Raw genomic sequence first — 21,466 nt, 5'->3', positions numbered from 1 at the left:
CATGGAGAAGTCAAAGGTCTTAGGATTGGAGTTGGGAGCCCTCTGCTCTTGCTGCAGTTTCCCCACTCATGGGAATCCGCCAGGTCCCTTTAGTTCTCTGCTTTCTTGAGCTTCAGTCTCCCCATGTGACAGTGGGGTGACTAGACCAGGTGGTCTCCCGGGGCCGGCCAGCCTCCAGGTTTCCCAAATCCATGATCCATTCCTGCTCCTCCTCTCACTTTCTGCTCTGGCTCCACTATCTCCGGGTCCCTTTCTTCCTGTCTCATTCTGGTGCCCAGATCCTGGGATGAGAGGACAGACTCCTGGCCTGGTGTTTTGGTCTTGGATTTTGAGAGCCAGATGTGGGAAGGGGGAGACAGCTGATGCAATGAAATGGCCTCAGAATTGACTCTGCCAAACCTGGGGGGCAGATACCCACCCAATTCTGAGGCTAGGACAAGTCCAAACAGTGGCTTGCGTGGGGTTAATTCACCAGGCAGTTTACCCAGGGTAGCCTCCAAATCTCAGCTGAAGCAGAAAATGGTCTGGGCTCCTCAGTTACCGGCAGCCACAGGAATGCTAATCTCTCTTTGCACAGCCCTGGGAAGCTGAGTTCTAAAAATTCCTAACATTCCAGTTTGGTTTGCAGCCGCCCTCCCCACCCACCTTCCCGGCACACCCAGGACCTGCAGCTCCATACCTGTTCTTTCACTCCACTGAGCCTTTGCTTAAGCATTTGGCTCAGCCCCATCTGCAAAGTCCTCCCAATCCTCAGCTCCCTCCATCTGCCCCATGTCTCCCACCTGCTGCTTGACCATCTCTGGCCCTCCTCATTCTTCAGGATCAGTTTAAGCTGCTCCACCTTTCTATGAAGTGTACTGGTCGCCCCGCCCCCTGGCACCCCTGCCTCCACTCCAGATGAAAGTCATTGCCCGCTGCTCTGTGCCTCAACAGACACCCCTGCTTCCGTCTCTCACAGTAAATCGCTCCACGGCAGTGGTTCACCTTTGCTCCCACCAGCCTTTGTGGCCCTTGAGGGTGGGAACAGTGACTGGTCCCTCTCTGGGTCCCAGGGCCTGGCATGGGACCTGGCACTGAGTGAGCACTTGATACAGGTTAGATGGATGGATAGAAGAGAGAGAACCAGAGAAGGGACAGTCACTAGTACCAAGGTTTCAGAAGTTGTATGCTAACTTGATCTTATCATTAGCTTCTCAAATGAAGTTATGATTTGGGGCAGTTCTCCTCCAAAATGGAATTGTTCTTAGCAAACCACCCTATCCAGCCAATGATTTATTTTAATGCTTTGGCATACATACAGTTAATGTGTCTCCAGGGAACCACATTTTTCCAGATGAGACTGGCATGGAGCATGGCAGTGTGACCTAAAGACCCCACCTGCAGGTCTGAGGTTCACATGAGACTGGCTGCTGAGCTGCCTGATTTCTGATATCCTGGTCCTGGCCCCAGATGAATTCATATCCCTGCTTTGGGGCAGAACAGGTCCCCAGTGCTGGGAAGGTTGGAAGCTCAGAGGTGCAGGTAACCAAACCTTGAATGCTCAGTTCATGTGAATGAATCAGGTGGCCCTGCCAAGAACTAAATCAAGGTCTGTTGCTTCTGAACTCCCTGCTGCTGCCTTGCCCCAGCCTCACAGGCATCGTTTGGTAGGCAGAGGCATGGACAGAGATGGACTGAATGAAGCCCCAGGTGTTGTGGCTTGGTGTGAGGATTGCCAGCATGTTTCCTCTCTAATGCCGCCTCAACTCGATTGGTAGTGACTGCATGGATGCCATGTTCAGAGGCCTCAGCTAGGGTTAGCAGGAAGGAATACTGAGATTGATTATGAACGTCTGCCTCAGGAGAGAGAGGGAAGAGCCATGCCGAAGTGCCACACCGCTGCCACTCCACCTTCAATACTGACCAAACACAGGCGGCTCAGTGGCTGAATGACTTGGCATTAAATTCCACTCTGCTGGGCCTCCATTTGTTCATTTCTGAAACAGACATGTATTAGTGTACGGGCAGAAGCCTTAAAGTATTGTGGCCTATAACATATTGGAACTTAATTTCTCTCTGACATCGAAGAATCCAGAATGAAGTGCGCAGTTCTGAGCTGGCAGGACAACTGTGTCATCTTCAACACGCAAGTTCTGCTTGTGAGCCCAGCGTGGCTACTTCAATTCTTGTCATTTCCCAGGCAGAAGGAAAGGGAACTGGGCCAGGGCAGTGTGTGTGCAGTGGTTTGGAAGGTATGACCCAGAAGCTGCCCACAGCATTTCTCATATCCCATTTAGGCAGAATAATCACTTGGCCACATCTAGCTGTGAGCTTGGCTGGGCGATGCGATCCTTTGCTGGGGATCCACGTGTCTAACTAAAACTCTCTTTTTTTTTAATATTTATTATTTTTTTTTGATGGCTTCCCTGGTGGCTCAGATGGTAAAGAATATGCCTTCAGTGTGGGAGACTCGGGTTTGATCCCTGGGTTGGGAAGATCTCCTGGAGAAGGGGATGGCAACCCACTCCAGTATTCCTCTCTGGGGTTGCAAAGAGTCGGACACGACTGAGCACACACACACTCGCACGCGCACGTACATTAATTTTTTTCACTTGGCTGCGCCAGATCTTAGTTGCAGCTTGCAGGATCTTGGATCTTTGTTGTGGCTTGCTGGATCTTTAGCTGCAGCTCGCAGGATCTAGTTCCCTGACCAGGGATCAAACCTCCATTGGGAGCTCAGAGTCTTAGCCATTGCACCAGCAGGGAAGTCCCTAAAGCTCTTTTAAACAGAAAGAGAGGATGTGGGTGCTAGAATGAAATATCCCAGGAGATGATGGTCTTCTCAGGTTGTTCTAGTGGTAAAGAACCTGCCTGCCAGTGCAGGAAATATAAAAGACACGGGTTCGATCCCTGTGTCGGGATGATCCCCTGGAGGAGGGCACGGCAGTCCACTCCAGTACTCTTGCCTGGAGAATCCCATGGACTGAGGAGCCTGGCAGGCTGCAGTCCAGAGGGTCGCACAGTGTCAGACACAACTGAAGTGACTTGGCATGCATGCAGGAGATGATGCCCATCACCTCCCAGGGCTTTTAGGAGAATTGATGACGGCGTACGCCTTGCCTCTGGCACCTCACAGGCCTTCCCCGAGTTCACTGGGTGCTTCTCCTTTCCTGCACAGGAGCTGGTGAAGATCCTGCACAAGGCACTGGAGGCAGCCCAGCAGGAGAAGAGGGTGTCCAGTGCATACCTGGCAGCGGCCCAGGACAAGGACCGGCTGGAGCTGGTGCGTCACAAAGTGCGGCAGATTGCGGAGTTGGGCCGGCGAGTGGAGGCCCTGGAGCGGGAGCGGGAGAGCCTGGCGCAGACAGCAAGCCTGCGGGAGCAGGAGATACGGGAACTGCAGCAGCACGTGCAGCTGCTCCTGGACAAGAATCAGGCCAAGCAGGAGGTCATCTGCAAGCTCTCCGAGAAGGTCACCCAGGACTTCATGAAGGCCCCAGAGGAGGCCGACAGGGACTTCCTGAGCCAACAGGAGAAGATGGAGCACCTAAAGGTAGGTAGGGGCCCTGGGCCCTTGGGGAGGACAACGATCTTGACCCCAGGGGTTTTCTAGGTAGAACTGGGATGATCCTTAATACTGGAGAATTTGTATTTGAAACAGATGTTGGTGGAAGTGTTGCTCCCTCCCTCACTTTCTTAACGAGAGGACCCAATGCAGCTTGACGTTTTCATGATACCCTAAACTGAAAAGTGAATGTATCTCTAAATTATCAGAGCAGAGATGGAAAGGCCCAAGATGGAGTCAGAACTCCTAAGCACTCTGGGGCTGGCCTGGTCAGCTTCCTTCAGTGCCACATTGGTGTCCTTGGAAGCCACCGAGGTGTCCAGTGGCCCTCTTCAGCAGTCCTGCACACAAGTGGTGGCCTGTGCTGCTGTGACTTGGTCATGATGATGATAATAATCGGTACCCCTACATACAGATTGTTTATGGTGAGGCGTCCACCATCCTAAGTGCTCTTTCTATATCACTTCATTTAATCCTCGCACCAGCCCTGGAAGGCAGCCACTTACGTGCTCCCCACATACAGATGAGGATGCCAGGGCTGTGAAAGGTGAAGTTACTTGCCCAGGGCTATGTGTGGAGGAAGTGAGGGGACTGGACCCGGGTTCCAGCTCCCTTCTCTGACCATTCTGTCTGCTTTGCTGCCTTCCCAGTGCTTCTAGCCACCACTGTCATCCCTTTCTCACCCTCGTGCAGGCCGTGGCTCTCACCCATCTCCCAGGGACCAGTTACCACTCAGGAAGTGAGGACTTTATTATAGGTGTGATGCCTGCCACAGGCTGCAACCTCCTCCCTGGAGGGTGGTGACAGGAGCTGGGGACAGGTGCTTTCAGCCCCCACCGTCCCTATAGGCAGCCATATAGCCCCAGTCAGTCCTGCCCCAACCCTGGCACTCACAGCCACATAAATATACTTCAGGTTACCATGGGAATCCCAAACCGCTATATCAACGAACTGCTATTGGTGGGGATCGGGGTGAGGGGGTGGGTGGCAGGGGTAGGAAGGGGAAAAGAAAAAAGAAATAAAGAAATTCAGGAGCTTTTGAGAAACCAGTGGGCAGTGTGGTGCAGCAGCCGCTCCCCAAGCTCTGAAGTCAGGCAGACTGCTTCTTGCTAGCTGTGTGACCTTGGGCAAGTTATCTCGCCTTTATATGACACGGCCTAGCCAGTCCTACAGTTGTTAGGAGGTTAAAAAATGACACAAAACCCAAATTTCTTTCCCTTTCTTTTTCAGAAGGAAAAAGCACATAACTAGTCTCTGAACCTTTTCCCTTATTTGGTCTAAAATCAGAAATGCTTTTGAGTTCAAAAGGAAAACAAAATCTTTCAAATGCAGATGTAGCTAGGTTGTTAGAAAGCTCTGAAGTGAAAGTTGCTCAGTCGTGTCCAACTCTTTTTGACCCCATGGACTGTACAGTCCATGGAATTCTCTAGGCCAGAATATTGGAGTGGGTAACCTTTCCCTTCTCCAGGGGTCTTCCCCACCCAGGCATCAAACCCAGGTCTCCGGAATTGCAGGTGGATTCTTTACCAGCTGAGCCATAAGGGAAGCCCTGAATCCCTCACAAAGTGGTGAAAATCGCTTCCATCAGATTGCTTTCCTACTCTGCTCTGCCTGCTAAGTGTCTTTCTCCTTGTTGTGCCCATTCTGCTGGAACCCGCTGTTGAAAACCCAGAGAAGCAGCATGGGGGTGAGAGAAATGGACTTGTGCAAGCATGGACTCACCTAGGAGACTGAATGTGCCCCTGAATGTGCATGTCCAGGAATTTGTCAGTGAGCTCAGAGATGAAGAGACTCTGGGTACAATTCACATCACCCATGCTGACATTGACGGCTGCTCCCCCAAGGTTGTTAGAAAGCCATCAGTCCTTCAGCTGACACCGTGGAGGTGTTCTGTGCTAGAAAGAGTTGTACGTACTAGACTCCCTTAATTTTAGCCTCTGGGTCTCTGATCCAGGAGAAAATAGAAGACCCATCAAAACTCCGCTGTCTGCAGGTTTGGGGACAGAACGTGTTCACATCTCCTGCTTGCCCTTGTGGTTGAGGATGCTCAGCTTTGAGGAAATCCCCCCCTGTCCAAACTGTCAGTGTGAGAACAGAATCACTGACCACTTGAATACAGAGCTTGGCTGGCAGGGCCAGCCACGTCCTGGAGAGGAGGAAGCACTGATCCAGGGTCACACAGCAGAAGTGGCAGGGCCACCGCCAGACCCTGGCTCTCCCCGTGTCCCATCTGCTCCCGCCCCACTAGCACCAGGGCCGGTCCCTGGCTCCCTGGTCCCTGTGAGAGCAGGTGGGCAGACGCTTCTTCCCTGTCCCCTCTCTCCAGTTGTGTTTTCCTCATTTGCTTCCCTGGTGACAGTCACGTGGCTTTTCTCTTCTCTGAGGTCTCTCTTTTTCCTTCCTACAGTTCTGAGCCAAGAAGAACACTCAGGGTAGGGCAGTGAGTGAATGGGAAGGCACTGCCCGGACGCCACCCCCGGACGCCACCAGGCCCACAGCTGCTCACGGGGCACTCGTCCCTGCCCTCCTTGTCTGGGCTGCAAGCAGGGCACCCTGTGCACCACGTCCCAAGCCTTGGAGAGCCCCTGGACGTGAACTGGAGCTTCTGGGCTGGGAGGGATCTAATGGAGAGGGTCAGGATGGCCTGTCAGCCGTGCACAAGTGACCCATCCCCGTTGTTGAAGTGCCACAGGCAAGGTGTGCTGTTGTTAATCAGGGCCTGAAGGAGATGGGTGGCATTTCAGGGGGTTCCGAGGAGCTCCAGTACCGTAGTCTTTTATGTCTCAGCAGCACAGAAAGAATTCAACGAGACGCAAAGCGACAGATAAAGAGTGATCTATTGAAATAGGACACTTGTGAGGCTTACAAGAGGCCAGGTGAGAGAGTGCTGTGCTCGAGAGCTTACTGAGCTACAGTTTTATAATCAAAAGAAAAGTAGGGACAGGGAGAAGACCTTCTTTGTCTTTCTTTAGTAGACATCCTGCTTCCATCATCAGCTTCTCCAGGTTGAGCAGGGGAGTTTTCTTGTCCTTCCATGGTCAAGCTAGGTCCACAAATTATTGTTTTTTATGTGAGCAGAGAATGTGTCCTCCCTTACTCAGCTCACTGGGCAGGATGTGGTCTCAGGCCACCGTTGTTTTATTACCTGGGGCATGTCTAGTGCTTCTATTGCATGGATTGGTTGCTAAGCAAGCCTGCTTGGTTTTGTGGTTAAGCAAACCTTCTTTTTCAAGTAATCATTAACTTACAAGGGTCTGCGATGATTTTTCTATTTATAATCCCCTAGTGGGATTTGCTATTTTTTTATTTGTTTATTTTTAATTGAAGGATGATTGTTTTACAATATTGGTTTGATTTCTGCCATACATCAGTACGAATCAGCCATAGGTGAACATATGTCCCCTCCCTGTTAAAGCTCCCTCGCGCCTCCCACCCTTTCCCACCCCTCTAGGTTGTTACAGAGCCCCAGTGTGAGTTCCCTGAGTAACACATTATTTAATCACCTACTATGTCCCTTCACTCTGCCCCTATCAGTCCTATCTAGTCACACCTGCAGCAGTCTCTCACACTCACCTACAGCCAGCCCGGTACAATTTTTTGAATGCAAGAGAAAGGGATTGAGTTTCAGCTAGTAAATGCCCTGGAATCAACGTGAGCATGTGTTGTCCACTGCTTCTGCAGAGTCCTTCCAAGCAGAATAAAGATGGAGCCGTGGCGGTGGTGGCTGTGGTCACTCTTTCAGGCTCCTGCTTAACCCTCCTCAGTGGGTGGTCAGCTTCTCCTTGCCCCAGGCGGGAGGATTCATGCTCCCTCCACTGGACAGCTTGCAAAAAGGAGAACTCTAGGCTTAGAGATAGGCCTCACAGATTTATTCATAAGAGAGGCAAACCAAAAACATCTAAGGCTCAAATGAAAAAACAGCAACAGGAGAAGGATTATATCTAAGTTATGGTAAACTCACTTCCTAGAATAGTCATCGGACGTCAAAAATCATCTTTAGGAAGCTTCTGTAGAAACACAGAAAAATATTTACAAAGTGACACTAAGTAGAAAATTCTCACCCAGAATTGCTCAAAATGATCACCAATATGTGACAAAATATGTTCATTTAAAAAACAAACACTACTGGAATGGTTCTGTTTTGCTCCTTGTAGCAGTGTACACATTAGCTCACTTAGTCTCAGCTGCCAGGTGAGTTTGGTGAAACTTGCCCCTTTTGCAGAAGAGGAAACAGAGTCAGAGTGACTCAGTGGGCCTCCCATCCAGGAAATCAGAGCCAGGATTTGAACTCTAGGCTTAATGCTCTCTCTACCATATCACACTGGTATCAAGATTAGAGAAGGGGACTATCAATATTGTTTTTTTCTTTCAGAGTTCCTTTTCTATTTGCCAATATTGGGAATTATTGGAAATTTCTGAAGGAAGTGTTGGCAGCACGTCTGAGAGTGAGGACCAGGGAGATGGTTCTGGTGCAGCCCATTAAATGCTTTGCTCTCTTCTTCAGGATGACATGGAAGCATACCGGACCCAGAACCGCTTTCTCAACTCTGAGATCCACCAGGTCACAAAGATCTGGAGGAAGGTGGCTGAGAAGGAGAAGGCCCTCCTGATGAAGGTGAGGGCGGAGCCCAGGTCTGGCCATCTCAGTCTCCAGCCACCCTTCCAGTCCACTCACCCCCTCACCACTGTCTCACTCTCTCCTCTTGACCCAACTGCTCACCCTCTGGACTGTGCCCTTCGTGAACTTCATCCGCATGTCAGAGATCTGTGCTCTGCTGACTGCTGCTTCTGATCACAGGGGTAAGAGGAGGAGGCAGGCAGCCGCTGTTGTCCTACCTCCCCACTTTGTAGCAAGCCCTGGCCCTCCTCTAAAGTAACTGCCCAGGGATTTAAAGGGCCAGCACCCTTCCCCCCCACCCCCTGCCAACTTCATACTTCTTTTCCCCCTTTTTGGGAGCCAGGTATTAACTATGTATCCCAAAACAACTGCACATGTGGGGGAAATTAGAAAGTGACCACACGTGCCCAGGGAAAGGCGCAGAAAAGACCTAAGAACTCAAGTTTATACCTTGCTTTTTATCCTTGAGGTATAAACAATCAGAACAAACACAGCAAACCCTAGAGTAAGAGGGAGAATCTGATTCCCAGAGTTACCACTGTCAGTTTTAATAACATAGTAGCTATTTTACAGGCAAAAGCAAATTTATTCGGGACTAACCAGAGGAATTGCAACTTGGGATCCATGAACCGTGGTGAACCACAGGCAAATTCAAGGAACAGGGAAGGGAAACTTGCTTTTTATAGGGAAAAGGGAAGGGTTAGGAGGGACTGTGATAACCAGAAAGTCCACTAGAGGTATGGAGGTTTCTCATTGGTTGGACTACTGAAGTCTTTGCTTTTCCTGCTGGAGACTGAAGTGGAGGCACCGTCCCATCAGAGATGTAGGTGTACACTTCTTCCTGCTTGGAGCAATTAGTGCTGCGGGTGACAGGACCTGAGAGGTCCCCATACAGGCCTGACCGGACTCTCTTCTTCGCTGAGCTTTCTTTAATTAATTCTACCCCACCTTATTAGGTTCAGATGTTCCATTTTCAACAAAATATCATGAGGCTTACAAAGAAACAGGAAGATATGGGGGCAGGCAGATGGGGAATGTGCAGTGTGTGCCCCACGAGGTGGGAGAGAGGTGGTGTGCTGGAGGAGCAGAAAAAGCCCCCCAGGTGACATTAGAAGGCACAAGGGCAGTGTCCAGAGCTCCACGTCCATCCCCTGGGCACTGCTTGGGTATAGCCCGTACAGGGAGCTTGCTCTGGGCCAAGTGCCCTGCAAGGGCTTTAGATACCTTGGCTCATCTGAGTCACACAAGAATTCTGAGGCAGACTCTATTATCCCCAGTGTTCAGATGAAGACGTTAAAGCACAGAGAGGTTAAGTAATTTTGCTGTGGGTCACCCAGCCTGTAGCTGCTGAACTAGCATGGGACTGCAGGCCATGCAAGAGCCTGTGCTGCCCCTGCCCACCTCTCCCCTCTTGTTTCTGAATCTGGCTCCAGCCCTGGGCCTGGTTCTCTTGCCTGGAGCCCTTTCTGCCTTACTGTAAACTCTTGGGTTCGGGGCTCCTCTCCTTTTCTTCATATGAATGGCTGGGGCCGGGAGGATGGGAGATGAGAGCTGGAAGAAGGGCTGGACTGCCTAAAGCTGTTCAGGCCTCTGGCCCAAGCCCAACCAGGTGGCCTGACCATCCCCCACCTCTCCCTCCCACAGTGCGCCTACCTCCAAGCCCAGAACTGTCGGGTGGAGAGCAAGTACCTGGCAGGGCTGCGGAGGCTGCAGGAGGCCTTGGGGGTGGAGGCCGGCGAGTGCTCAGAGCTCCTGAGGCAGCTCATCCAGGAGGCACTGCAGTGGGAAGCCAGCGAGGCCTCGGCCGACAGCATCGTGCTCAGCCCCAGCACTGTCAGGTGAGCCCAGAGCAGGGCTGGGTCTGCAGGCCCCGGGTGCCGCCAGCCACCCTGCTGCCAGTGCTGCTGACCGGGTGTGAGCGCTGCCCATCCCTTACCTCCTTGTACCTTCAGACGGATGAGCATGTGGTTGGGATGAACCCCATTTTACAGCCGAGAGGCGTGGCAGGCCCCTGCTCAAGACCACACAGCACATTAGTGTAGCTAACATGGGCCTGCTTCCCGAATTCTGTTTTTTTCCTGCTACCCAGACTGTCTCCAGAGGTGTTTGTCAGAGAGGGGAGGAGGGGACACAAGCCACCTGCCTCCTCTGAGCCAAGCCTTTGCTGAGGACAGTGGACCCGGGCAGTTAAACAGAATGGGTTGTGGCTGGGGTCAAAGGTCCCTAGAGGCTGGGTGGTCCAGTGGCTGGCACCCAAGCTTTGGAGGCGGACTTGGCTTTCTCATTGTGTAACCTTGGACAAGTCACTTTACCTTTCTGAGCCTCCTACTCAGCCTCCCTAAGACGTAGGCTAAGATCACCAGCTTCGCAGGATCGTGAGGATTAAATGAGATAGCACAGGCAGAGCACATAATAGGGGCAAATGAGTGCTGACTGGTGAAAGGCTGCGTGGAATGGGTCTCCACTGCTCGGTCCTGCAGTGGCGCTGCCTGCTCCCCATCTGGCCTTGGGCTTCCTGGCTGTGGAAGTGTGGCTGTCCAATGGTAGTACAGGCCTCCTCGGACCTAAGGCTTCATGGAGTAATAAGAGGGTTCTTTCTTTTTTTAATACTTATTTGTTTGGCTGCATCAGGTCTTGGTTGCAGCATGCAGGATCTTTGTTGCATTATGCAGGATCTTGCATTGTGTCTCCAGACTCTAGTTGTAGCGCTCATGCCCCAGAGCACACAGGCTTCATTAGCCACAGCGCATAGGCTTAGTTGTTCCACAGCCTGTGGGATCTTAGTTTCCCAAGCAGGGATTGAACCCACGTGCCCTGCATTACAAGGCAAGTTCTTAACCACTGGACCACCAGGGAAGTCCCGAGGGTCCTTTATATTTGCACAGAATGAATGAGCATATCTCTTTTAGCACTTGCTGTCTAGTCTTGCCCCCAGCAGTTTACATCTGAGGATCTCACTGGGTCTTCATGAGGCAGTGCAGGAGCCCCTGTACCCACTGTACAGAGTAAACTGAGGTCCAGAGCACTGAAGTGACCTGCCTGGAGTCACATGGCCAACTTACAATAAAGCCCCGCAGGCTCCCTGCCCAGGCCCCACCCTCTCCTCACTGCCCCTTATCTGGGGAAGGGCCTTGCAGAGTGTTGCTGACACGGACTTTTGCTGGCAGTGAGTACGACGAGTACGGCTTCCTGACGGTGCCCAACTATGAGGTGGAGGACCTGAGGCTGCTGGCCAAGATCCAGGCACTGGAAGTGCACTCCCACCACCTGCTGGCCCATGAGGCCGTGGAGCGGCCACTGCGGGAGCGCTGGGCCACCCTGGGCGAGCTGGCCCCCTCAGCAGAACTGAAGCAGCTGCTGCGGGCGGGCGTGCCCCACGAGCACCGGCCGCGTGTTTGGAGGTGGCTGATCCACCTCCGCGTCCAGCACCTGCAGGCCCCTGGCTGCTACCAGGCACTGCTGAGCCAGGGCCAGGCCTGCAAGCACCCTGCTGCCCGCCAGATCGAGCTGGACCTGAACCGGACCTTCCCCAACAACAAGCACTTCACCTGTCCCACCTCCAGCTTCCCTGACAAGCTCCGCCGGGTGCTGCTGGCCTTCTCCTGGCAGAACCCCACCATTGGCTACTGCCAGGGCCTAAACAGGTAAGCTACACAGCCTCGACCTTCCAGGGCACCTCTCTGTCCCTTTGGAGCCACCCAAGAAGCCAGGGAGGTCAACCAGATGGGCACAAGCAGGCGAATGAACACATTGAAGACAGAGTTGGGCCAGAGCCCGAGGCTCCTCGTCCCGTCCCCTCCCCTGTGACATGTCCTCAGGGTGGTGCCGCTCCCACAGAGATCACACGAGGGGGCCACTGGCATCGTGTAGCCCACTGCCGGCTCACGTAGTACTGCACAGCTGCCTGGGTCAGGGGTCATTGCTTTAAACAAAATCCACTCGGAGGAGCCCTAGGAAGATAGAATTTGTAACTGTGACAGAGGAAGCTCCCGAAAGTCGGGAAGGAAGTAGGGCTGGGGGCAGATGGCCGTTGCAAGCCGAGGCCACTGCTGCCTCTAGCGGGGCCACAGCACGACCCCAGGGGGTGCCATTCGTGCCGCATCCAAGGAGATGCTGTTCTCTGAGACTGTACAGCCCTCCATGGAGCTCTCTGACCTCTCATAATACATGGCTGCTTCTTTCTCTCTCAGCAGACCAGCCCCACTGTCATTCTGTGGATATTTCCGGCCCATCCAGACTGTCAGAATAGAGACCTTAGCCCCTGAGTCAAGGCTTTCAGCAACCCACTTGTCGACACCCTCATGTTGCAGGCCTAAATTCCCGAAGGAAGGAGTCTGGCCCAGCCTGGATTAATTTTTACTTCTGGTTCAACAGCAGGAGACAAGGGATGGTAGGGTGGGGCTGGGATGGGGTGACTTGGTAGGGCTGGGACTCGGCCCAACTCTGTCTTCAACATGTCCTTTCGACTGCTTGTCTCCATCTGTTTGACCTCTCTGACTTCTTGGGAGGCTCCAAAGAGATAGAGAGAGGTGCCTTTCCAGTACTATGGGGAGCTCTCAAGGCTGTCCCCAAGAGGTGGCCTAATCGCAAATATTTCCCAAAGCAAGTTTTGGTTCAACTTAATTTAAACACATATATACTCAGACAAAATTTACATAAGCCATTCATATATAAGCTCTTTTTTTCAGAATAGGAAGTATATGGCGTTTACTTAACACAGAATAAATATTCAGAGTGTCCCTACTCAAATTGGAATGGTTCCTAAACGTAGCCGTTTTTAATACCTTTTTCCCAGCTCAAATTGGGTGAAGCTGAGCATTTGTTGTTTAGTTGCTAAGTCACATCCCACTCTTTGCGACCCAATGGCCTGAAGCCCACCAGGCTCCTCTGTCCATGGGATTTCCCAGGCAAGAATACTGGAATGGGTTGCCACTTCCTTTTCCATGGGATCTTCTCGACCCAGGAATCAAACCTGCATTTCCTGCATTGGCAGGCGAATTCTTTACCACTGAGCCATCAGGGAAGCCCTGTACATGTACAGTTTCTGGGAATTCAGAGTTAAACCTGAACAGCAATGCCTCTCAGTCTATGCCTCTTTGAAAATTTGTTCAGATTTCACACTACTATAAACATCTTCTATAAGGGATGTCCATAGAAATTTATACATTTATTCATTCAGCAGCTGAGCAGAAACGTGCACACTTATCTGTTTGAACATGTTAAAATTCAGAAAGGACAAAACTTTTTAATCCTCTTTAAGATGAGATCTGAAGGGAACTGAAAGTTATGAGATTAGTATGAATGATTTGTACATTTCACACAAAGGTCAGGTAGGAGCTAAGACTTAAGGAGAGCTTCCTGGATGCCAGGTACATACCTGATGTCATCTAATCCTCAGGAAAGCCGTGAGAGGTGGGCATTGGTGCCCACATTGCCCAGCTGACACAACAGAGTGTCTGAGAAGCTAAGGAACCTGACCTGGGCCTCACTATGCATAGGGGCTAAGCCATCTGCTAACCCTGGTCTCCAGCCCCTAGACCTGGTCCTTCCTACCGTGTGCCCACACACTCACAAGCTCACAAGGGGAGCTATAGTGGAGAGTGTGCTGAGAGCTCTCAGAAACTTTTTTTCCTGATCAGATATTACTTTTTTGAGAGCAAGAATGGGGTTAGCCACATATGAGTTTTGGAGTCTAATCTATGCTGAAGGAGCAGGGGGAAATTCCCATAGCAAGACAATGTCTAGAGGTAAGCCTTGTGGAAGGCTTGTAGAAGGAAAGAAGCTTCTCCCAGAGTGCAAAGAGACTGCACAGAGGCTGCTGAGGGCTGTAGAGGAACAGCTGAGGTATTTCTTTACTTCTTTCTTTGAATGCTGTATTTGTTGGCATTTAGGAAGATATTCATACTATTGCTTTAAATAGAAGGTTATTTGTACAGTCCAGGGGATCCCAAAGAGTTGGGCATGACTGAGTGCGCATGCACACACACACACGCACACATGCACACACACACACGCACACTCACACACATTTGTAATAGAGCCTGTTGAAATGTGGAGAGTGCACTGTATTCTTTCAAAGGCCCTTCAAACCCAGCCCCTTTCACTTGTCTGAGTGCTGCCATCCAGTGGCAGCCATTAGAACTGCATGTGTGGTGTCCCAAGAGGACAGAACCTGCTTTTATGCAACAAATCCAGCCTGTTTAGAGCAAGACAGATATCATAGTAATGATTTAATACTAATTCACAGCAAAATTTTAAAATTCATTTCTCTCTAATATATAAGTAGAGTTATTTAAAGTATAAACAGTTTTTTCTTTCCCACATCACCCTCCTTTGCAGACCTTCTCAGGCCTGAATGTATTCAGCTGGAGTCTGGCTGTAGCCCCAAGAGGTTGATAGGCCCCTAATGAATGCCAGCAGCCTCTCATCACTAACCATTTTTTCCCAACCAGTTTTAAGTGTACAACTCAATGATCTGGAGTAAATTCATGGAGTTGTGTGGCTACCACCACAATTCAGCTTTAGAGCATTTCCATCACCCCTAAAAGACATCTTGTACCAATTCATAGTCACTCTCCATTCCCACTTGCAGCCCTGGACGAGAAATCTTCCTTCTGTTTCTGTGAGTGCTCTTGTTGTGGACATTTCATATGCCAGTCATATGATGTGTGGTCATTTGCATCGAGCTTCTTCCCCTTAGCATGTTCTTGAGGTTCCTCCTTGCCGTAGCATATGTTTTGTTCTTTTTTTACTGAACTACGTTCCACTGCACAGATGTGCCATACTTTGAGTATCCACTAACCAGCTGATGGGCATTTGGATTGTCTCTACCTTTTGGCTATTATGAATAATGCCACGAACATTCCTGGGCGATGTATTCTCAGATTCACCCTGGGGACTTCCCGGCGATCCAGTGGTTAAGACTCTGTGCTTCCACTGCAGGGGACACAGGCTCGATCCTTGGTCAGGAACTAAGATCCTGAATGCTGTTTGGCATGGCCAAAAAGCCAAAAAAAAAAAAAAAGGATGCACCCTGGATGAAATCTGCCAGGGAAGGAGAGAAAATCGTGCTTCTTCCAGGCAGACATCCCTGCTCAGCACTGTGGGGTTTTCTTCTTTTTTATCCATGATCTCTAGAGCATCGTGATAACTCTGGGGGAGAGGGGAAGCAAAGGAGGAAAGGAACTCTGAGTACTGAGCACCTGGTGGGTGCCAGACAGTGACCAAGATGCTGTGTGTCTGTCGCCTTCGTGTCTCAGGCCTGGAAGGGGGATATTGTTAACCCCAGTTCACGCACGCTAAGTCACTTCAGTCGCGTCAGACTCTTCGCGACCCCATGGATTGCAGCCCACCAGGCTCCTCCATCCATAGAATTCTCCAGGCAAGAATACTGGGGTGGGTTGCCATGCCCTCCTCCAGGGGAGCTTCCCAACCCAAGGATCGAACCCGCGTCTCATGTCTGCCACGTTGGCAGGTGGGTTCTTTACCACTAGCACCACTTGGGAAGCCCATTAGGCACTGTGCTAGGCAGTTAGTGTGTATTTACTCCATTCGTCCTTGAAACAGTCCTGGGATTATTGTGAGGCTGAGGCTCAGAGAGGTTAAGGGCCTTGCTCACAGTCACCCAGCAAGGGAGCTTACAGGACCGGCATTCATACCCAGGCAACAGGACTCCAGAGGCCCTGCTCTAAGATGATCCCCATTGCTCCATAAAGCTCCTAGGTAGTCCTCTTCAAAAGCATGTTCGTCTCGCCCCAGTTCCCAGGAACACCAGCCTGGTCAGGGAGTGTGGTGGGGAGGACACGCCCCAGGGAGTCACACCTGCCACGGGTCACTCCAGGCCTCCTTTCCTCCCACTCCAGACTGGCGGCCATCGCTCTGCTGGTCCTGGATGAGGAGGAGAGTGCCTTCTGGTGTCTGGTGGCCATTGTGGAGACCATCATGCCCGCTGACTACTACAGCAAGACGCTCTTGGCATCCCAGGTGAGCCGGTCAGGGAGAGGATTGGGGGCCACGCAGGTTGGTACCACTGAATTGTTCCTAAGAGCCAATGAATTTCTGAATCTCCATTTCTCCCTCTGTACAGTGGGCCAATAAACCCTGCTCTGGGACTGCTGTGATATTCCAGTGAGCTGATAGCCCTGAGAATTGTCAGGGCCCTGCCCACACCATAGGTTGTTGTTACTCCAGTGAGGACATTGTGTTATGAGAGACAGCAGATATCCTAGGGAAGGGAGGAGGAGGAAATCTAGTGCCACTTGGTGTTTGCCAGCTGAGAGTTTCATAAGAGAGGTCAGGTAACAAGGAAGCTGGGACTTGGGAGGGCGGGATGACTGGGGTGCTTCACAGGCTCCCATAATCACCAGTAAGAACCAGCTGCCTCTGTCCTTTCACAGCCCCTGCACTGCCCTCTGAGCACAGGCCAGCCCTGGGGTCAGGCAGAGCTAGGGTCAGAACCGGCCCCTCGGAAAACAGCCTTGTGCCCTTGGCAGGTGGCATCACCTCTCCGAACCTCAGGCCTGCCTGCTTCTGAATGGGCGTGGCACTGCTTCCTGGGATTGTTGAGAGGTGCAAATGCGAGACCGTCTTACACCTCCTCCCTCCAGCCTCTCCCTCCTCACCCCTTGTCCTGTTCTTGCTGCATCGGTGCCTCTGCTTGATGAAGAGACAGATGCTACTCAGAGGGAGCCTTCTCACTCCCCGTCGAAACCTGCCAAGCCATTACCTGCACCTCCCCCGCCCCCCATCCTGTTCCCCTTTCCTACTTCAAGCACCCGACACCGTTTTCTCTTTCTGGGTGGAGAGGTGAGGAGAGAGATCAGGGATGAAGATAAAGACTTAGGAGTCATCAGGAAATAGGTGGTGAATCAGGTGAGGATTGTGTTTTGCTGTGTGGCAGGGAGGCCCAACTTAATAGTGCCTTTTTTGGTAGTCTCCAGGGATTTTTTTGATGATGGCTGTTCAGCAGTTAGTTGTGATTTTGTTGTTTTCATAACAAGGGGTGAGTTCACTTCCTTCTACTCCTCCAACTTGAGCTAATCTCTCCTGCTGCTGCTAAGTCACTTCAGTCTTGTCCAACTCTGTGCGACCCCATAGACGGCAGCCCACCAGGCTCCCCTGTCCCTGGGATTCTCCAGGCAAGAACACTGGAGTGGGTTGCCATTTCCTTCTCCAATGCATGAAAGTGAAAAGTGAAAGTGAAGTCGCTCAGTCGTGTCTGACTCTTAGCAACCCTGTGGACTGCAGCCTACCAGGCTCCTCCGTCCATGGGATTTTCCAGGCAAGAGTACTGGAGTGGGGTGCCGTTGAGTGGCTTAAATGGAGGATTATTTTTCACAGATAGTGAGAAAGCTAAAGGCTCTTTCTGGCTGTCCTGATCACAGGATGGCCACACCATCTCTGATCATGTATTTTCTCAAATACAGAAAATTTCAAATGTACAAAAACAGAAAGTGTAATGAACCTCCACGTATTCATTACCTAGTTTCAATAATTATCAACACCGGGAGGCTAGTACTATTCCCACCTATACTCACACCATTCCCCCTACTTTGATGACCTTGAAGTAAATCTCAGACATCAACAGTCCATCCATGCATCCTTCAGCGGGTTCAGTGGCATCTTAGATTTAGTGAGTTACCCTAGGCTTTGAGCTCCACAGCGGACCTGGAGTTCAGGGTGAGGAAGGAAGGAAGAGGATGTTCACCACAGCTGAGAGCTAAGTCTGGAAGAAGACTTAAACGGGGAGAAGGCTGAGAAACCAACAGTTCCAAGAAAGAAAGAGCAAGAGGACCCTAAAATGAGCTCATCACTGAGATAGGAGCATCCACAGAACAACCATATCCTAGGGCAGGGAAGGAGCCAGTGCTGGGAGTGATCAACCAGGTCCAGTGAAACAAGGACAGAGGCATGACAGTGACCACGCTCAGCAGCAGCACCTCCGGGCCCCACGACCTTGCCCTGAGCATCTGGTGCATCAGACCCAAAATAGGTGCAAAGTCGTGGTTGTGGTGTCAACCGATCCAAGCCTCAGCTCCTGCTTGGCTTGGCATTCAGGATAAAGGGGCCCAAACTCCATGGGCTAAGAACTTCTGATCTACAGAGACCTCTGCATCAGAGCTCCAACCTGGAAGGCTGTTCACCTATGGAGTGACGTGTCTCCCTGTCAGGCTGGGCACCAGCCCGTCCGGACACTCTGTGCCCCAAGACAGGGCAGGACCCACTGGGAGCAGCCCCAGGGCTGGGTGTGACAGGTAGACGGGAAGCAGGCAGCCCCTCCTGCATGGTGGCAGCCAACAGGTCCTCTCTTGGCTGCAGGTGGACCAGCGGGTGCTACAGGACCTCCTCTTGGAGAAACTGCCCAGGCTGATGGCCCACCTGGGGCAGCGCCACGTGGACCTGTCCTTCATCACCTTCAACTGGTTCCTTGTGGTCTTTGCAGACAGTCTCATCAGCAACATCCTCCTCCAGGTCTGGGACGCCTTCCTCTACGAGGGTATCAAGGTAGGGCACTGCAGAAGGTGAGCGGGAGGGTCCTGAGCAAGTCCCTGCCTCCTCTGAGTCTTGACTCTGCCCCTGGCTGATGGGAGGATGGAGCCCACCCAGTGGGGCTCTGGGGGACCTCTCTAGGGAGCCTGGCTTCATCAGCTCAAGTGCTCTGCACCCCTGAGAGGAAGTGGCGCTTTTGCCTCTGAAGACCATGCTAGAGCTGGGAGGATTCCCTTCCCCTGGACAGGGGGCTCCAGCCTGCCCAGAAGGCACACCACTGCTGCCTCCCCCTCCTCCTGTTCAGACAGAGCCCTAGACGGGGCGGCTTCTCCCAGCTCTGCCCTCTTCCTTGCGAGGAAACCCTTGGCAGGCCCTCCCCTGGCCTCCGCCACATTTCCCCATGGTGGTGGACCTCACAGTTCACCAAGCACCCTCAGCTCCATCTCTCCACGCAATTCCTGCTAGCACCCCAGGTAAAGACAGGGTTGCCCTCATTAGATCCAACAGAGGCAACACCTTGCCCAGGCTCCCAGGACAGTCAGGCTCCCAATCCCGACTGCCAGCTGAGCTCCCCGTGCGGTTTCCAGCCACCCCCACCTTGGCTTTGCCCCACGTTTCTTCCAAGCCTCCCATCTCTGTAGCCTGTCCAGGGCTGTCCACACCGCCTGGGGGTGTGGGTTCAGGGGCTTCCCTGCCCTGGCTCCCTATCCCCACCCTGAACCCCACTCTGCCCCCCAGGTGGTGTTCCGCTATGCCTTGGCCATCTTCAAGTACAATGAGGAGGCACTCCTGAGGCTACAGGATAGCCTGGAAATCTACCAGTACCTGCATTTCTTCACCAAGACCATCTGTGACAGCCGGTGAGACCCGCTCCTGCCCCCGCCCCTCCACCCCCCCAACATGTGCGAGCCCAGGACACAGAGCAGAGAGGAGGCTGCTGTTCCAGTGCAGGTTCATTAGCAACACTGACCTTCCATCACAGCTTAGAAATCTTTAGGGACATCCCACTGCCTCAGAATCTGTCCCCTTAACATGGCATTCAAGGACAGCACGCAGTTTCATGCCCACCTTCTCCAGCCCCCAACACCCATGCCCTAGGATCCTGCCCAACAGAGCTATCTGAGTTCCCAGGACAGCCTCCATCTCTGGGCTTCTGGCCCTGCAGGTTCTTCTGCTTAGAATGCCTCCCTGCACTCCCACCAGCACCGTGTTTGTCTCGCCCACCTGTGCTTTTTCCTCAAAACTCAGCTCACACTCCCCTCCTCCAGGAAGCCTTCCCTGACCAACTTGCTCTTCCAAGGTTAGAGGTCCCTCAGCCCTAAGTTTCCTCCTGCCTCAGTACTTATCACTTCAGGTGGAAACTGTCTTCTCAGTCACTGTTTCCTCTCAGGAAAGGGCCTCGGCTGCCTGAGCGGAGTGAACACAGGGGTGCCCAGGATGCCTGCTGACTCTGACTCTGCTTTCTCCCCAGGAAGCTGATGCACATCGCCTTCAACGACATGAACCCCTTTCCCATGAAACAGCTGCGCCAGCTGCGGGCAGCCCACCGGGAGCGGCTGGAGGCCGAGCTGAATGAACTGGAGCAGCTCAAGGCCGAGTACCTGGAGACCCGGGCAGCCCAGGGCCCCTCAGTGCCCGAGGGTTGCCCCAGCGAGGATGAGGGGGAGGCAGAGCCCTGACATGGCTGCCTGCCCTCCCCAAGCCCTTTCTCGCCCTGGGCTGGCAGGCCCAGAGAAGGACAGCCATGCAGCAATATGTGACCCTGGGCAAGTCCCTTCTCCTCTCTGGGACTCAGTCTCCCCATTGAAACGTTGGCTTCTGAAGCCACTGGTTGGGTTTTCTCCTCATGAGCACACCCAGGATGCACCCCTTCTCATTTCCTCCGCAGAGCACTTTAGCACCCAGACAAGCAAGACTGCTGTCTTTAATAGGGTTAACCTTGAACATTCTCTAAGCTTTATCTGTGTATAACAGTGTAAATACTGGAAATAGTTCACAAGCTCTGGAACCTAAACAGTTCTCAGTAACTGGTTGTTCCTGGGTGGGCCTGGGGCTCCAGGATGTCGCACCACCAGGGCCTTCTCAGCCTAGGACGTCTGTTGCTGCTGTTTCTCATGGTGTCTCTGCAGGGCCAGTCCTGGTTCCCAGAGGAGCTGGGTCCATATGCATTTACAGCTCCTGTCTTTTTGGGCGACAGCATCTCTCAAATACTGGTTGGGCTTCCCACCTACCTGAGCCTTGCATCTGCCCTCTCCTTTCTCCTCATAGCCCATCTGGGGTGTTGGGGGGTTTCTAGGGAAACCCCTGTCCACCACCAAGAGAAACTTGGTGCGAGGATTGAACAGAGAGCCCTGATTAGCTGCCCAAAGTCTGATCTCCCACCACCAACTTCATAGTGAGGGGCAAGAAGAGTCACCTCTTTGAAAACTGGGTGGTTGGGAGAGAGAGAAAAAGGTGGTGAGACAGACAGAGCCTGCAGCCAGGTCAGGGCTCACTTGTGCAGAACTCAGCTCCAGTTCTGGGCTCTTCCAGGCCCTTCCTCAGCAGACAGGCTTCCCCCATCCCCCTCCGTGCAGGGGGTTGAGGCTGCACAAGTGATGTGAGCAGCTCATTCCTCAGCAAAGCCTGTGACTGTCTGCCAGGCTAGCCTTGGGCTCAGCAATCTTTGCTATGAGGGCCTAGGGTAGGGCTTCTCACAGAAAAGCCTCCTACTCTGATCCAAGGTTCTTTTCGAGGCTTGGGAGGGAGGCCACGCCCATTGCTGGGGACAGGGACAGGCCCTTCTCTCACCCACCAGTGTGAACTTGGAGGGGTTG

At 52.4% G+C, this 21,466-nt stretch overlaps 1 protein-coding gene across 2 annotated transcripts in view; it reads left to right on the top strand.

The window, feature by feature from the left end:
- The window catches only part of TBC1D2 (TBC1 domain family member 2), a 42,490-nt gene extending 22,108 nt beyond the window's left edge, over positions 1-20,382 (top strand). The window contains exons 6-13 of one of the 2 annotated variants that reach the window (XM_068974455.1): positions 3,158-3,532; positions 8,049-8,159; positions 9,807-10,000; positions 11,330-11,806; positions 16,025-16,145; positions 18,480-18,665; positions 19,422-19,510; positions 20,122-20,382. In XM_068974455.1, coding sequence (XP_068830556.1) covers positions 3,158-3,532; positions 8,049-8,159; positions 9,807-10,000; positions 11,330-11,806; positions 16,025-16,145; positions 18,480-18,665; positions 19,422-19,510; positions 20,122-20,329 — 1,761 coding nt within the window. In that variant the 3' untranslated portion in view covers positions 20,330-20,382. Of the gene's footprint in view, positions 1-3,157; positions 3,533-8,048; positions 8,160-9,806; positions 10,001-11,329; positions 11,807-16,024; positions 16,146-18,479; positions 18,666-19,388; positions 19,515-20,121 lie in introns of those variants that run through there. The other variant, XM_068974456.1, reaches the window with a different exon arrangement.
- The last annotated feature ends 1,084 nt before the right edge of the window (positions 20,383-21,466 follow it).

Source organism: Capricornis sumatraensis, chromosome 6 (assembly GCF_032405125.1).
Source record: "Capricornis sumatraensis isolate serow.1 chromosome 6, serow.2, whole genome shotgun sequence".
In the NCBI taxonomy this organism is placed as follows: Eukaryota; Metazoa; Chordata; class Mammalia; order Artiodactyla; family Bovidae; genus Capricornis; species Capricornis sumatraensis.
This window is presented reverse-complemented; position numbering and strand designations above follow the sequence as displayed.